This window comes from Calypte anna, chromosome Z (genome assembly GCF_003957555.1).
Source record: "Calypte anna isolate BGI_N300 chromosome Z, bCalAnn1_v1.p, whole genome shotgun sequence".
Taxonomy (NCBI): Eukaryota; Metazoa; Chordata; class Aves; order Apodiformes; family Trochilidae; genus Calypte; species Calypte anna.
The window spans coordinates 41695325-41712137 of NC_044274.1; the positions used below are offsets into that span (position 1 = coordinate 41695325).

The 16813-nt window shown below is 35.7% G+C and overlaps 1 protein-coding gene across 1 annotated transcript in view; it reads right to left on the reverse strand.

Annotated features, from left to right (window-relative positions):
- The window catches only part of CNTLN (centlein), a 178812-nt gene that overhangs the window by 149539 nt on the left and 12460 nt on the right, over nt 1–16813 (reverse strand). Inside the window, 2 exon segments of the mRNA XM_030467597.1 lie at nt 3573–3657; nt 14614–14702. Coding sequence (XP_030323457.1) covers nt 3573–3657; nt 14614–14702 — 174 coding nt within the window.

Sequence of the window (16813 nt, forward strand, 5' to 3'; positions counted from 1 at the left end):
TATTCATACTATTAGCTGCTTGATGACCACTCAGAAATTCCTAGGAAATAAGTACCTTATAACAAATGGTATTTTTGCAACTGATATGTCTGAATGATGCATGAAGGAGAGGGAAAAAGAAGAGAGAGAGACAACTGGATAATCTTACACTCTTAGACATAACAGTGGTAGACTACAACACACAGCTTCCAAGTCTTGTTGTCTGTACTTTACAGAAAAGAACATTCATGTCATTACTGTCAAATCTCACAGCTTCACAAGCAATCTATTTGCATGTTGATTACATAAATAATCTATTTTTCTCCTTAGAGAAACAAAGGAAAAAAATTCAGAAAAACAAAATAAATTAAAATGCTCATTATCTTGTTGTCTATGTCAGCTCCAGCCTTCGATTACCAAATCACCCAAACCACTCCTAATACACAGAAAATTAGCCCCCTCACCTTTTAATCCTGTGGCATCCCAGCCGATGATGAGACAAGGTTACAATTACACCATGTTTGTACACTCTTTTTATATACCTTAGTGGCCATTGGCACCATTTGTTGCACTTCACACACAAAACCTCCCACCTTCCCAAATCAGTTACATTCTTGACTACTACTACTTGAAAGGACTGTTTTACATCATGTCAGTTAGTCTTGTAGAGCTTTAATGATCATCAAAAATGCAGCTTCTGTCCTCATCTCCAATTCCTCCCACGGTGTTGCCAAGCCTGCCTTTCCTGGCTGTGACCTTTACTTGGTTCTACTTACATTTTCAGCCCCTCTCTACTTTCAGATATAACTGCACTAGCAATTTCAGATTTCTCATCAATTTCAGCTTCTGAAATTAATCTGAATCACAGAGAGCAATCTCATGGAGGTGCACTTCACAGGTTCAGAAACTGCCATAGCAGGCAACATTTCTTATAACTTTCTAAACGTGTATTTTCCCTTTCAGCTACAGATAGGGTAGAAATGCAAGTATATATGTGGGCTGATGGATTATAAAAATTATGTATATGCATGCACTAAGACACACTACAGATCACATCTTCATGACGACATGACAACACATAGTAACCACAGCCACTGCTGTAACACAAAATAAAATGACAAATAGCCGCATTTCAATGGCATTTCTCATCAGGTAGCAGGTGTATGATGTTTTTTCTCAAGAAACCAGAAGCTGGTAAACTCTGGAAACCAATGACTACATAACTTACCTCAATTTATGGAAGACCCAGTAAATGTCATCAGAAATGTGAGAAAATCCACTGCACAATGGGGAAGAGTGCACCCTTGTCTAATTTGTTGACGGCAGAAAAATGGAAGGAGTTACTGATAGGCCAGAGGGTAATGATGATGTACAGCAGCTGAACAGGCTGGAGAAATGGGCTGAAAGTAACCTCAACAGGATATGAAAAGACCTACACTCAGAGGAAAAACCTCATGCAGCCTTGTATGTTGGGATACATGTACCAATATAAGATGATGATTACCCAGCTGGAAAGCAGCCCCACAGAAAAAGACCTGGACAACAGGCTGACAATAATCCAGTGAAGTACCACTGTGACAAAGATAGTAAGCAGTATTTTTGCATTAGGCAAAGTATTGCCAGCAGGTCAAAGAAAGTGATTCTTTCCCTCTACCCAGCATTAGCGAGACCACACCTGGAGTCCTGTGTCCACATCTGGGCTCCATAGTACAGGACAGAGATGGAGCTACTGGAAAGAGTCCAGTAAAGGGCCATGAACATCATTTGGATGGTGGAGCATCTCTACTATGAAAGGCTGGGAGGTCAGATACTTCAGTCAGGAAAATAACAGGTTCAGGGATTCTCATCACTCTATATAAAAACCTGAAGACAGGATGAAAAGAGGACAGAGCCAGGCTCTTTTCAGCAGTGCCCAGCAAAAAGACCCAAGGTTAAGCATCTTGACACAAGACATTCCCTCTGAACATCAGGAAATGCTTTTTCACTGTGAAGGTGACTGACTACTGGCAGGCACAAGTTGTCCAGGTAGGCTGTGGAGTCTCCATCCAGATTGGAAGTGATCCTGGACAACCAGATGTATGTTACCCTGCCTGAGCAGAGCTGATGGACCAGATGACCTCCAGCCCCAATCATTCTGTAAGTCTACAAAAAAACTACTTATCAGTCAGCCTTTTATTTTAAGGAACTGCAGGATGTAGGCATCTGAAAGCACAATCTTTGTCTATGTTTTGCTATCAGCTTTACTGTCTGAGATTCAATTCTAATTTGTTTGCTCTTCGTTTGTATCACAGAGGTCTGCTTAGGAGTTTTTTCTTATTAACATTCTTAATAATATGGAGAAGCACATTCTCCTCTCCTTTTAAGACTTGAGAAGGTAGTAATTTGAGATTTATGTAGAAAAGGAAGTTGCAACGTTATTGTTCCCCTCTGGGGCCCCCAACATGCAAAGGACATGCAGCTGCTGGAGTGAGTCCACAGGAAGGCCACACAGATGATCAGAGAGCTGGATCATCCTTCCTATGAAGCTATGAAGTCAGGCTGAGAGTTGGGGTTATTCAGCCTGGAGAAGGCTCCTGGGAGATCTTATAGCAGCCTTCCAGTAACTGAAGTCAGCCTACAGAAAAGCTGGAGAGGGGCTTTTTACAAGAGCATGTAGTAATAGGAGGAAGGGAACTGTTTCAAACTGAAAGAGCATAGATCTAGACTAGGTATTATGAATTTCTTTCCTGTGAGAGTGATGAGAGACTGAAAGGGCTCTCCCAGGGAATGTGTGGCTGCCCTACGCCTAGAAATGGTTCAGGCTAGGCTGGATGGGGATTTGAGCAACCTGGTCTAGTGGGAGGCACCCCTGCCCATGCAGAGGGGTTGAAATTAGATTATCTTTAAGGTTCCTTCTAACAAAAACTGTACTCTGATTCTGATTGTTCTGTTTATTTAGCATTTGTTACTACTGGATTTCATATGTATTTCAAATACTATGAGGAGTTCAACAGCTTCGATTACTTTTCAAATAATATTTTGATTATCTGTGGTTTTTTTTTTTTACTGATATACACCCCTGAGCTCTAAGGGAACAGTTCAATAGAGAATACACATGATGCTAAGACTTATGTGTGATATTTTGGATTTGTCACACTGTTTTGTAGCTTATGATAACAGTTAATAATCACTGTTATTGGTGAGTAACACTAAAATATACAGCTGTGCTACTTTCAGGATACATGTTTTTCTAATTGTCAGGATGGCAAATCTCTCCAAACCACAGGCACATTACAACCTAAATATAGTCAGAACTGTTCTAGATGAAAATCCAAGTTTAGGTTACTACATTATGCTAAATAAGGCAATGACTTGATTAAACCTTTTCTGAAAAGTTTCATCTAAACTCATAGGACCTTATTAAGTGTAAGGTGAACTGCTTGAACAACTCAGAAGAGTTTAAATAATACTTTAAGAGAAGGTTAACATCTTTTTATTACTTGAAACTTCCAAGTTAAGACATGACAGCAGAAAATTTTCACATCTTAGGAAATACAAATTCCATGTCAACGATGGAAGTTTTCTTAAATGTTCTCTTTACACAGAATACAAACCTGTTCTAGGGTTTCTATTGTGCTGTCTTTGGCTTGCAAAATCTCTAAAACCCTTCTGTCCTTGACTTCAGCTTTTTGCTTTTCTCTGGAAACAAACAAAAAAAAAACCCAGACACTTTATTAGTCATAATTTGCAGTTAATCATTTGAATTTTTCATGTCCTGGTAATGAATGTCATTTTAAAGCACAGAAAATTAAATTATCTGAAGCTGACAAGCCTTGCAGAATTAATCAGGGAGCATATGGCAAGTGACAGCAAATTACATCTGTTAACAGATAACACAACTTTGTTCAAAAAGAAAGTGAAGCCAGGCATCTTAAAATACATTTTTAAGCATTTGAAATTATCTGTTTTATACTTTCCCAAATTCAGAAAGTGTACATACCCACCACAGACTGAAAAAAATGCTTTTATTCTCTTCTTGGAATGCAGAATCTCACTAAGCTGCTTTGGTTTATGAAGTCCTTCTCTCAATTATATTGCATTTCTATGTCTGAAACAACACTTTTTGAACATCATGTTTAACTATTTTAGGATCTTTTATAAGGATACAATCTGTAAGTTTTGCCACCAAAATAAGTGTAGGACTATAATAATCTGTGCAATAATTCACAGAAAGCCAGCTGATGAATCATTAATGCTTTGTCCACAACAAACTAACTCATCTCATTTGTACCCTTTTTTAATCAGTTTTAAATGTTGATACTAGCTTCTAGTTTAGGCAGAAAAAAACAACTGTCGCGATAGTAATGACACACAGAAATTCCTTAGCAGAGTTACTACCATTTCTGCAAAAGAAGGTCTGAGAAAAATATATTCTCCAAAAACAGTCCAATACTTCAGGCATACCCAGAACCACAAGTGACAGACAAGCAGGAACTCAGATCGTCTCAGCTCTCCATTATGGCTAGATATAAGTCATGCCTAGATGCCAGAGAATCCTACTTGTGTAACTGTAGTTCTACTAAAATGGGAACATTTCAGAGGTGGAACAGAATGGAACAATGGTACCCATAAATCTGTAGATCTGTTCAAAAGTGGATGAGATTATGTAGCTGTGCCCAACAGGATTCATCTACTGAAAGCACTTTGTAATGGAGACCAATGTAGACAATAAATATATGGACAATTACTTTTCTCCACTATTATGTACACCTGCATAATCCATTGTTATCAGTGCTTTTAAAGGATAAACCTCACTATCCTACAGGCCACCTAGTAACATGTGTTTTAAAACAGAGTCCTATGACTGCTAAAATACCTAGTGTGATCTTCAATAAACTAAGAATTAAATACAAAATGGTATAGAATTTAAAGCATGGTTTTTGAAAACTCATAAGTGTAAGTAGTGCTCTCCTACCACAAATGCAGCAGCACGGATATGTTGTAGCACTGAAAAAAAATCCAAGCTCAAAATAAATGTATTTTAAGTAAATTAAGGTAAGAGGAAAAAAAAAACCCAACATGGGATCTTAAGCAGTTGTACGACATAAAAGAAAAAAAATATATATTTCTATACAGAAAATAATTCAGAAGCAGAGAAATTTGAAAACATGAACATTCAACAAGTATTCCAAAAGACTTATCATGTTTGAAAGGTATTTAACATTTTTACTGACTCAGAAACTTAACAGATAAATGTACATCAGATCCTGACCTCAAAGCATCTGGCCATCTGCAATCGCAATCATCAAAAATTTGTCATGACAGGTTGCTAAAAGACACGGGCAGTGAAATATGTAGTACTATCAGTTATTCAGTTTCTCTTTGAACTTCGACTATAAGTAGACTATAACACATATGCACGGAATTATGTTATTTGATTTGTTCCAAAATTACACTATGATGTCCTCTGAAAAAAAAACTAAGGACAAAAAAATGGAGCACAAGGGAGAAATCAACAAATGGATCTCATAACATGAGATTAAAACTAATCCACCCTGCTTAAAATTAGTAACTATCTTAAATCACATTTTCAGTCAGGTTTAAACAAATAAGTGTTTCTGATGAGTTTATAAACTTTGTATTAAAGATATTAGAGAACTTTAAAAAATAGGAATTAGTAAGGAAAAATATTTGTGAATAGATTATTTGTATAACACTTATCCAGAGAAGTTTGTGCATGTTCGTGAAAGAGGCATATTGTTCATGACTGGTTCTGTAAGTTATTCCACAACTTAAAAGAACCAAAAATTGCTCAGGTATAAAAATACCCAAACTTCTTCCAAATACTTGATTTCTTTGATGTGGCGTACTTAATGACCATCAGCAATTACCCATTTTCAAAGATAACAACTGCAATCCAAAATATTTTGGGAAGAAGGCATCTCTCATCCATATGCACATTACTCCATAATGTATCTGAGAAACTGATGGACCTATATTAATCTACATCTAAACTGTGAGTATTGCAGCACTGCAAGTTTCCTTGGGTCTTAATTACAGCTACTTGACTAAAGAATTTAAGATCAGACACTAACACAAAGTGCTTCCTTCAAGATTTTAAAAGCTTCCAAGACAAAAACCTAAGGTCTTTACTATGAAGTGCTTAAGAGTAGTTAGGTGTAGACACAGAAAGAATCATACAGCAAAATACACAAACAAGAACTACTGAAGCTTCTGGCCCTCAAAAGAATCCTGATGTTAACCAATGGCTTCTTGCATCATCTATTCTTTGTTCCCACAGTGTTGTGTTCTCCCATTCATTTTAATTCAGCTGATCTACTTAAGCCACTGCTCTTACTCCTCTTTCTCTATCTACCATCTAAAATGTGCCACAATTCATCTGCCCACTATTTCCTCTCACAAAGCAGATCTTTTTTAAAACAAGGCCCCCTTAAGCACAAATTCTGGATAATTAACCACTCTCTTAGCTCCATTATGCAATCATCACCTGAAAATTTATTAAACTTGCTTTCTAATAGGTCAGATAAATATCCCAAAGTAAGTCTCAATAGAACTCTACAGGCTGGGGATGGAGGGGTGATTTTTTTTATTAATTTCAAACAGAGAACACAAAGTTAACAAACTAGCAAAGAACCACACAATAGAACAGACTACTCTGAAGAACTGAAAAATAATATGCACAGCTAATTCTGGTGTACTATTCATACTTAAGAATTCATGTAGCTCTTTAAGTCAAAGCTGCATGAAAGAGGTTAGAAGAATAAAGCCAGGGATTACGCGGGGAAAAAAAGACACCTTTGTTGAAGCAGAGTGTGTGTAATCAGTATACACAAGGGTTCAAAGAACATTTCTAGTTAAAAGCAGAATTTTCCTTGTTTATCTGATGCTCAGTCTAAGAGTCCTTAAAAAAAGCTGTCAAGGAACAAATTTATAAATACAGACCTATTCTCACCATAATGAGTGAGAAAAGCTTAAAGTAAATTAAAGTTTTCTTTGGCTTCGAGATTTTCTTTCAGACTGTATAGTAATTCTTTCGGACAGGTTATAGTAATGCTCAAACAACAGTTTCACCAGTTACCACCCATAGCTAAAGAAAAAAAAAATATTTAGAATTTAAGCACACAATGGATGCTGTAAGAAGCCTAAAGCCTAAACTGAAGCCTCGCAAGGAACTTAATCAGCAGCTTCTGGTGGCATAGGATGGCTTCCAATGCACATTCTGAGACAGTTCCAGTATGACTGACTGGAACTAGTTTCATATTTGGACCAGCTGTTGATCCTTGAAATGAAATTTGGTAATAATTGCAGCAACCACTTCCTCTTTTTAGAAAGCTATCAAACTTTAAGAAAAATCTCTGACTAACTTTATTAATTGAGCCATTATGTATTTACAATATATTAAAAGAAGTCCACTGGAATATAGGGAGAAAAAATTCAGGCACTGTCAAGAAGCTGATGATGATCAATGACTGAGACAAACTCCTGTTTAGCTAATTAGAACCGCTGATGAGCAATAATGATGTGAGCTAAGAATATTTGCAGACTTCTTTAGGATGAAAAATGGAGTGAAGAGAGGCTGTCAATTTGTAGAAGTTTTAAGCTCCAATCAGTTTTCCCATGAGTACTAACTATTTTAAATGTTTAACACAGATGTATTTAGCTACAAAGATTGAGAGTCAGCTTGCCACAAAAATGAAGGAACTATGAAAATGCACTCAGGCTTAACACTTTTCCTGGGTTATGATTTTTTCCACTGTATTATGCTATATTTTACACAACAGGAAAAGATAATATTTTTCAAGTCTGGCATATTTTTAATACTTTGTTTAAAATGATACATTAGACTATGAGGAAAAATTAACTATGAATCTGGTACAGAAAGAAAATACACGCTACATAAAGCTTAAAATTTTCCAGACTGGAAGTTTGTTGTTTATAAAACACCATGCTTTCTAAAATCTTCAGCAAAAGCAGTCTGAAGATGCCTCTTTTCTCAGAGGCATCTAGTATCCTACCATAGGTCTTAATCAGTCAAGCGATGAACCACTAATCAAGAAAAAGTAATTTAGAGCTGTATATGATTGTCATTTTCACATCAATAAAATAGTTTGAACTAACAAACTGAATGCATTGTTTAGGAGGTTTTATGGAAAGGTCCTTTCAGTTTTACAAAGAGCAGAACTTAAAAAAACACCAAATGCATCTACCAGTTTTGCCTTGAATAATAATAAAGCTAAGGTTACACTGCAAACTTTGGATTTTGAAGTAAAAGAACAGGTGCTATATTTTATAAGTATGCTACATAACGAAATTGTGTCAGGAAATATTAAGACACTTTTTTGAATCTAAAGAGCTGCAGAACTAGAACAGCTATAAATACCAACTTGTGTGATGCATCTCTTGATTAATTTGATTAGCATCTCTTCTGGCCTTACAATATCCAGCTATTTTGCAGACAGACTTAAACAAGTACATACATTCAATGTTGGTATTAAATATAGCATGAATCACCCATGTCCAAACTGAAGTTGCAGAGCACAGACTGTCAATGTCATTGTAAATATGACAACAATATTGCAATTTACTGTGTACAGCCACATCCCTGGAGTTGCACAGTCAGTGGTCAGCAGAAACAGAGCCTGTGCCTTCATCTTCCAACCAGAAACCTTACTGTGTTTCTGTGTACCTATTAAGAAGAATTCAAAAAAAAAAGCTAAATAGTTTTCATTTAAGGGTTTATTTTCACCTCAGATTCTAGAAGATCCTTATGATTCACAATTAATTCTATATTTTTTTTAATACTTACAAATAGCTCTTTTAAAAGATTCAGACAGCAGAGCAAGTGATAATTTAAATTGATATTACACATTTTGCTCTCTTTTAAGACAGCAGTTTTCCATTGCAAAATTCTGTAAGTCTGTTTCTTTACAAAAATAATTTAAGCTCTTAAAAAAAAAAGTAAAATTAAATAATTTCCCTGGTAAATTATTTATAGAGTCAGTTCTATGTATCATTATATGTATCAAAATGGAAAAGTATCATAGAAATATAATTTTTCTTGCATTTTTAACTGAATTTAATCCATTAGATGACTTAAGGTTTCTTATTTTAAGCACTGTACATTAAATACTAAACACATTTTTACAGTAGATTAGTAGAGAATAGTGACATTTTTCTCTAATAATTTTGCAAACATTTTTCACCTAAAATACACAAGTCTCTTACAGTGTTCAAAATATCAGCACTTCAGAACAGACTGCTTTAACATCTGCACATCACCAGGGTTCCCTCTAAGGAATTTTAAATGATGCCTGCCTGTGCTGAATAAAGTGCTAACTTGCACCTTGCATTTCAAACTGTGTCCTGAGCAGCCATCCAGTTGGTACAACACCAGCTGAATTCCCAGAGGCTACTGTTCAATCAGGCTTGACTGCAATTATCATGTCAATATTTTGTGCTCCGATATGCAGATATGCACATATGCAAGCTGCATAATACCTTCTTCTCCATGGAATGTTGACTTATGTTCAATGTTCTGAGAATTTTTAATGAAACAGGATATTAAACTTTCATCAACTGTAGAAAATCACAGTTATTTGACCTTAGATAGAAAGGTTGTACTCCTATTATTCTGTCCACTTTATTGAGTGATAATAACTAGTGAGTACACTTTATTTTTAACGCAAAGGGACAAAACAGTTATGGCCTTTAAAAATGTGTTATATCTTGTTTGCTTCTTCATTCTCCTGCCATCCTGTTTCCTATTAAATTTGCACAAGAGTCAAATGGTAAGTGGTTTAAGAGAGCTTGTGCAAGCTTGTTATCATCACTTCAAAAGGTGCAAAATACAGGTTTAATTATTTTTCAATTAATGTCAGCAATCTATATTGTTCATTCATACAGCACATTCACTTATGCTTTTATATCAAAAATACTTGTCATTTCTACCACATTTGTGGAGCATCAGTTAGTGAGGAATCTCTCAATCTATTTAATGTTTCTTCCACAATTTGATGTTAAAAGGATGTAGCTAAGCAAGGGCCAAGTTCACGATTACTTTTAAAAAAATTTCTTTAATTATGTCTGATTGCTTGCTCTTCAGCCATGTTTTGTCCACTTGTGCACCTTTAGACATTTGTAACTTCCCACAAAGAAATACAACAAAGCTCTCAATCACTAACATTCAGGTTGCCATGGTTTCCCAAGAATGGCCAGCAATTCAAAATCCATTCTTGCCCTTTTTTAAAGGATTTCAGGACACAACACACTTGGAATTTAGGTGAGGAAAAACATTTATGAAAGGCATTTTTGCCAGATGTAGCTATCTGTAGGTAGGCTATCATCTAGGGTGATACAAACCACATTCACATCTACCAAGTCTTGCATAACTGTCACAGTGTGATGGCTAATGGGTCCTGCTACATCTCCCTTCCAGAAGAAAAAGGCATCAAGTAGAAGCCCTCCAGGAAAAGTAGAGTCAGTTGACCTGTCAAGATTTCATACATTATAAGTCTTAAAGGAGAGCTCCCAAAGTTTACAAAAATATTTCAAAATCTTTGATACTCTGATCTGAACTCCAAATCTATTTGAGTTTACACACACTTAGCTGTAAAAGCTGCCTTCTAGAATTTTTTTCTTTCAGCTTATCATCAAAAAAAGACTGTTTCAAAAGGGAAGTGAACTAGAAATAGCACGTTCTTTACATAATACTGAGATCAATAGTATTTAAAGTAGCTGTAAAGTACACTAACATAAGTAGTACCTTTACAATGGCTTGTTTGAAAATACCTGGAGGCTTTTACATATCCCAAAGGCATTTCTCATTTGCACAGTAAAGATAATTTTTTGTTTATATCTGAATATTAAAATGGGAATATAGTTACAGTTATCTAGCAAGAACTGCAAAGACTGCTGAAAAGTAAAATATCATTGGTGTATTACAGGAATCAACAGCACAGCCATAAAAAAGCTCCAGCTACATTTTCACTATTTTAGGGCAGAAAAAGTTCTATTTTGGGACCATGAAAGTAATTCAAAATAGCAGACAAATATTGGAAACCTATTATTAATTCCCCTCTCTGACCCCCAAATTACACTTCTTACATTTTTCTGGTTTATTTGAGGAAAAGATACAATAAGGAATTGTCTAATGCTACAAATATAAGTTAATGTGCAAAACATTATTTACCTGAGTGTATGGCTGGTACTGCCAGTCAATTTCTACTAATATCTATTTCTTTCTTTTTTCTTGATCGCACACCTGTGGTGTAAAAGGTTTTAAGTGAACATTTTGCCCTTTCACACTTGCCTCTTTTTATTCCTGTCACTGTAATCTCCTACAGAAAATCTGAATGTTGCTTTTACCAATTTAAAGACTAAAATCTACTGAACAACACTGTCTGGTTCATTATATATGTGGTATAGGACACACACAACTATGCTTCCTTAGGTTCTGCTTACTTCAATTAGGTAGCTCATTTCTGATCTCTTTAAGAAAACGTCATGGGCACTGAAAGTTTTATTGGTTATGGAATTTTTGGTGCAAAGAACAAACTGAAAGATTAAGGTATGGGAACAATAGTGGTAACCATGTCACAAACAGAAACAGCAGGAGGTTTAAACTCATCTCAAAATACCCTGCTAAGCCAGAGAAAGAAAGTATTATCACCTTGGATACCACCAGGTCATTTTGCTTGCTAAATAAATAGAGCAAAAAGGTTAAAAAGTCTCCAAGAAGGCTTAAGCTATTTTTTAGTAGATTTCAGCGTAAACTTCAAGTTTCCAGCTCTTGTCTGATATATTACTTTAAAATACAGAAAAACAGGTTGTAAGCATCACAGATCTACCAGGTGACACGATTCAGGAGTCATTTCCCTAAAAACTGTTATTTGGTAATCCAATCTCTTGACCCTTTGAATCCATACATATTTCCTAGATGAACAAATCCAGAAAAATCACTTGTCCTGTAATTTGCTGGACAGCAGCAGTGCTAGCAGAAGGAATCAAGTGCTTCCTTCATTTGCAGACGAGTTGGGTGGGAGTGTCAACCCACTCCAGAGTAGGAAGGACCTGCAAAGGGCCCTGGGCAGGTTGGATCAATGGGCTGAAGACAACTGCATGATGCTCAACAAGGCCAAGTGCCAGGTCCTGTATTTTGGCCTCAGCAACCCCAGGAAGCACTACAGGCTTGGGGAAAAGTGGCTGGAAAGACACCTGGAGGAAAAGGACCCGGGGGTGCTGGTTGACACCCATCTGAATATAAGCCAGCAGTGTGCCCATGTAACCAAAAACACCAGTAACACCCTGGCCCGTATCAGAAATAGTGTGACCAGCAGAACAGGACTGATTGTGCCCTGTACTCAGTACTGGTGAGTACTTGACTGCACCTCAAGTACTGTGTTCAGTTTTTGGCCCCTCACTACAAGAATGACATGGAGGTGCTGGAGCATCCAGAGGAGAGTAAAAAAGCTGGTGAAGGGTCTGGACAATAAGTCCTATGAGGAAAGGCTGAGGGAGCTGGGATTTTTTTAGTTTGGAGAAGAGAAGACTAAGGAAAAACCTTATCACTCTTGGCAGCAATCAGAAAGGTGGTTGTAGGGAGATGGGTGTTTGCCTCTTCTCCCAGGTAAATAATAATAGGACTAAAGGAAATGGCCTGAAGCTGCACCAGGGGAGGTTTAGACTAGACATTAGGAAGAACTTTAATTAATGAAGAATATTAAGGCACTGGAACAGGCTGCCCAGGGATGTGGTGGAGTCACCATGTCTGAAGGTATTAAAAAAACATGCAGACATGGCACTTCAGGACATGCTTTAGTGGGCACGGTGGTTTTTTTCTGGTTGTACTCTGTGACTTAAGAGGCCTTTTCCAACTGTGATGATTCTGTAACTCTATGATTCTCTGGAAATCTAATCGATGTATTGGAACCAACATAAAACAACACTATACTAATATTAAAAACAAAACAAACATTTACTGCTGTAAGTCAGGGAATAAGACATAAACCTTTGAGATGATGAGGGTGTGAAGAATACAGTCATGAAACAGGAGCTACATAGGAAAAATATTATGGAAAGTGATAGCTGGAAAAGTTAGGAGAGGATATATGGGGTTGTAAATACAGAAGATCCACAGGTAAAGTTGGCCTAGAAATTATTTCCAAAGCAGCAGTTAGACCATTCTCAGGCAAAAGTTGGAATTACATCAGTTAAAGAGAAAAACACACACTATTGCTCCATCTGACACCTCAAAGCAACCCCAAAGTTCAAAGTCATGATTAGTAAAACTCCATATACTGAATGGGCTTTATCCAAACCTACTCCAGGATCTTCTGGGGTAAGAACACCTAAAAAGATGCTATGGAAGCAGTTTCTTCTTTCTTAATTCAGTAACTCTGAGAAGCCTGGGAAAGGTATGACATAGATGTATAGCCTTGAGTTCAGAAAAGGTATTCTTTAATGTTTTTCTGAAAGATGAGGGGAGATAAAAAAAACTGTTTAAGCACCTTAAAGGAAGTACGTTGTCACACTTTCACATAAATGTACCAACCAGCATCCTCTATACAAACTGCAAAGCACATGCACAGAATACATCTTTACCTTTGTATATAATAGACTATTAATATACATGAGACTTCTTTATCAAGTCTTCTGATAAACAGAATACTACATTAAAAGGGTTATACAAAAATTCCTTACTGTTTTAAAAAAATTCAGCTCATCATCACACTTGTGGCCATTTGGGGTAGTATATAAAAGCCTCATCTTTATTGTTTCAATCAGCACAACACATACGATTATTAATTTCTTTTCTGAATAAAGTATAAAATAATTTACAGCAAGGGGCAGCTACCAAGCACAAAAATATTTCCTCTAGTCATGAAGGAGGATGAACAAAGAAAGGCTGTATCTTACGTGGGCATACAATTCAATAAACTCAAAATAATTCACTGCATTCACCTTTATTTAAATGCATGGTTTCTAACATCTCTACACTTCAGTTTATCCTAATATTGTGATTATTTTTATATGCAACATGAATAAAAAATGTAAATATGCCTGAACACCTCTGTTTCTATCTTACAAAGCTTCACGTAAAAGAGATGAAGTTTCTATATCGTTATCTATAAAACACAGTCAATGCAAAACACTTCTTTAATGTTTACAATATTCTTATGCTTATATACATGCAATACATTCATATATTTTGTAGTATTTTTATATATTTTATCAGGTCTTGCATTTTTTATTTACAAATATTGATAAACAACATCCTCATGAAAATGACATTTTTTTATCATGAAGCAAGTTAGTAATAACCTGCATTTAAATACATATGAGGGATATGCTGTAAATCCTGTTTCTCATTCCAATTATTTCCCAAATCAAAACACACAATCAATGTGACAGTAGTACACTGCCCTTAACAGCCAAGCTACTGCTTTCTGAAAGTAAGTGTACCAGTCACAGGCAGAAGGTATTTGACATCGTCATTGGTGACCACATATCACCATTTTTGGAATTTTTGTAACATTTTTAATATCCTACAAAACTCAAAACTAAAAAGATAAGGAATACAGTATCAGTAGGGGTTACTTGTTTATTGCTGGTATCACATTAAATCTTTAAACTCACCTTTCCACAACCAAGCTTACAGCTTTAGTAAGATCTGGACTTGACACCTGGAGACGTTTCCACAGAGACCACACAAATTCTTTATCAGCCTTAGAAACAGAGAAAAAAAAAGACAAAAATACATGAAATGTATGCTATGCCTTTTTTAGATTAAAAGCCTTTACTGTGCATATTCAGAAGAAAATTACAAGAAAACCTCTATTCTAGTGAGAATTCCCTGAGACTTACTACCATGTGAATTAAAAAAACATGGCAAAAAGGACTTGAATAAACAAAGTTTTAACCACATAGAATTTTGATCGAAGACAAAGGCCTACAATCAACAATAAAAGAGTATGCAATGTGACATATGTAGCAGAAATCCATATTATTCAAGCAAGGCTATATTTTGCTGTATCAATTACTGGTACTTCTGTGAGCTGGACAAATTTTACTAATTAGCAGGGAGCCTGGAATACATGCTCCAACATCAAATTTTACCAAATGTAGTTCTTGGATTTTATTTCAAAATGGAAAGCAAAGCAGTCTTCTGACAAACTCAGCTATCTTGCACTAAATAAAAGCTTCTTAAAAATTTCTCAGTTGAGAGCAAGAAAACACTGTCCTTTAAAATTACACTTAAAGTTTGAGAAAACTATATGTCAGTGGGAAGGTTTGAGATTTGCATTTTGTAATATATGCAAGTTGGTTTTGTGCACTAGTGTATTTTTATTCAAATACAGTTTCATTTCTGGAAACACTAGTACTGATACAGTTACATTTCAAACTAAAACCATAATGTGATAATTATGTTAAAAGGCAGAGGGGTTGGAGGGAGGGGGGGAAATCAGCAAAAGATGAAGACAAGGAACAGTAAGAAAGTGTATGGATGTTAACCATGGACTGGATTAAGACCAAACCTGCTAAAACCAGCCTAACAAAATTATATATTAATGAACCAAAACCATCATACTGGCAGCTAGGTCTGTTGAACAGTTAAAAGTACATGGGAGTGCAGCTTAGTGTCTCTTACTAGTTTTTTTGAATGTTAGAGAAATAGACTTTGCATGATAAAAACACATAACTTAAAAGATCATTTTTCTGCTTCCTTTTTCTCCCAAGCTTCTTGAACCTTATCTACTAAGATATCACAGGCACCATTAGTTATCTAGAACCTCACTAAAATGGGCTGAAGAAAACAGAGTATTTCATCTCAGCACAATTCCATTCTAATCCTCATCAAAAGAAACAGAGTATCCAAGTTCCTATCTTCACCTCCACTGTTCGGCTTTTTTTCATATGTTCTTATGCAAAAGTTTATTTTCCTGACCTCTCACTTGCCATTTATAAGAACAAATTGCACCTCTGGTAAGCACAGTGCGAGCCCCTGGCTTTTTAGATAAATCTGAAAGCAATGGTCACCTACAACACAAAAAACCTGAACAAAATTACAAGTTTTACTGGGCTCACAATACTCAATAAAGACCACATACTGTATGGCTAGACTAAGTCTCAAGAGCAGAAATTGCTTTTTCTATTTCTTCTTTTAATTTGCTCCTCATCAGTTTAGACTTCTATAAAGCAGGCTTTAACTTTACAAGCAGTATCAGTTCAATCACATGACAATTACTGCATCTTAATTTATCTCGTTCTTCAGAACAAGAAAACCATCTCCAAGACGAAATTTTAAAAATCTCTTTAATGCTATGAGATTTTTATCGAGTCATCAATATACCAAGTCAAAATGATGTCAAAATTATCAACACCACAACAGCAAAACACATCGAATTACACATACAACAAATTTTAACAAGGTTTACAGAAGAAATAGAAGAAATGATTGTACCATTATTTAAGAGGAAAGCCTTAAAAATATTAAGTTCCAAGGGGTCTTTCTTTCAACTTTAGAAATATACATATTTTGAATTTTAAAATTTTGTAGAGAAGTGAGGAAACACTGAACTTGGAAGAAAAGGTAAGAAAAAAGCTGAGCAAGTGAGAAATCAGTGGTTTTAAAACTGCTGGTTTAAAAATTATCTTCCACTTTCAAATATTATAACTTTAGCTTATTTTTCTTGAAGTATTTAAAAGCCTTATACTTCTTCCACCAAGCAAGGAAGAAAGCTTTATGAAGATTTCATGCATTAGAGGTATTGTAAAACCAGCAAAATTCACCTAAGAATGTAAACCACTAGCCAACAAGCTTTCTGACTGTTGGAAA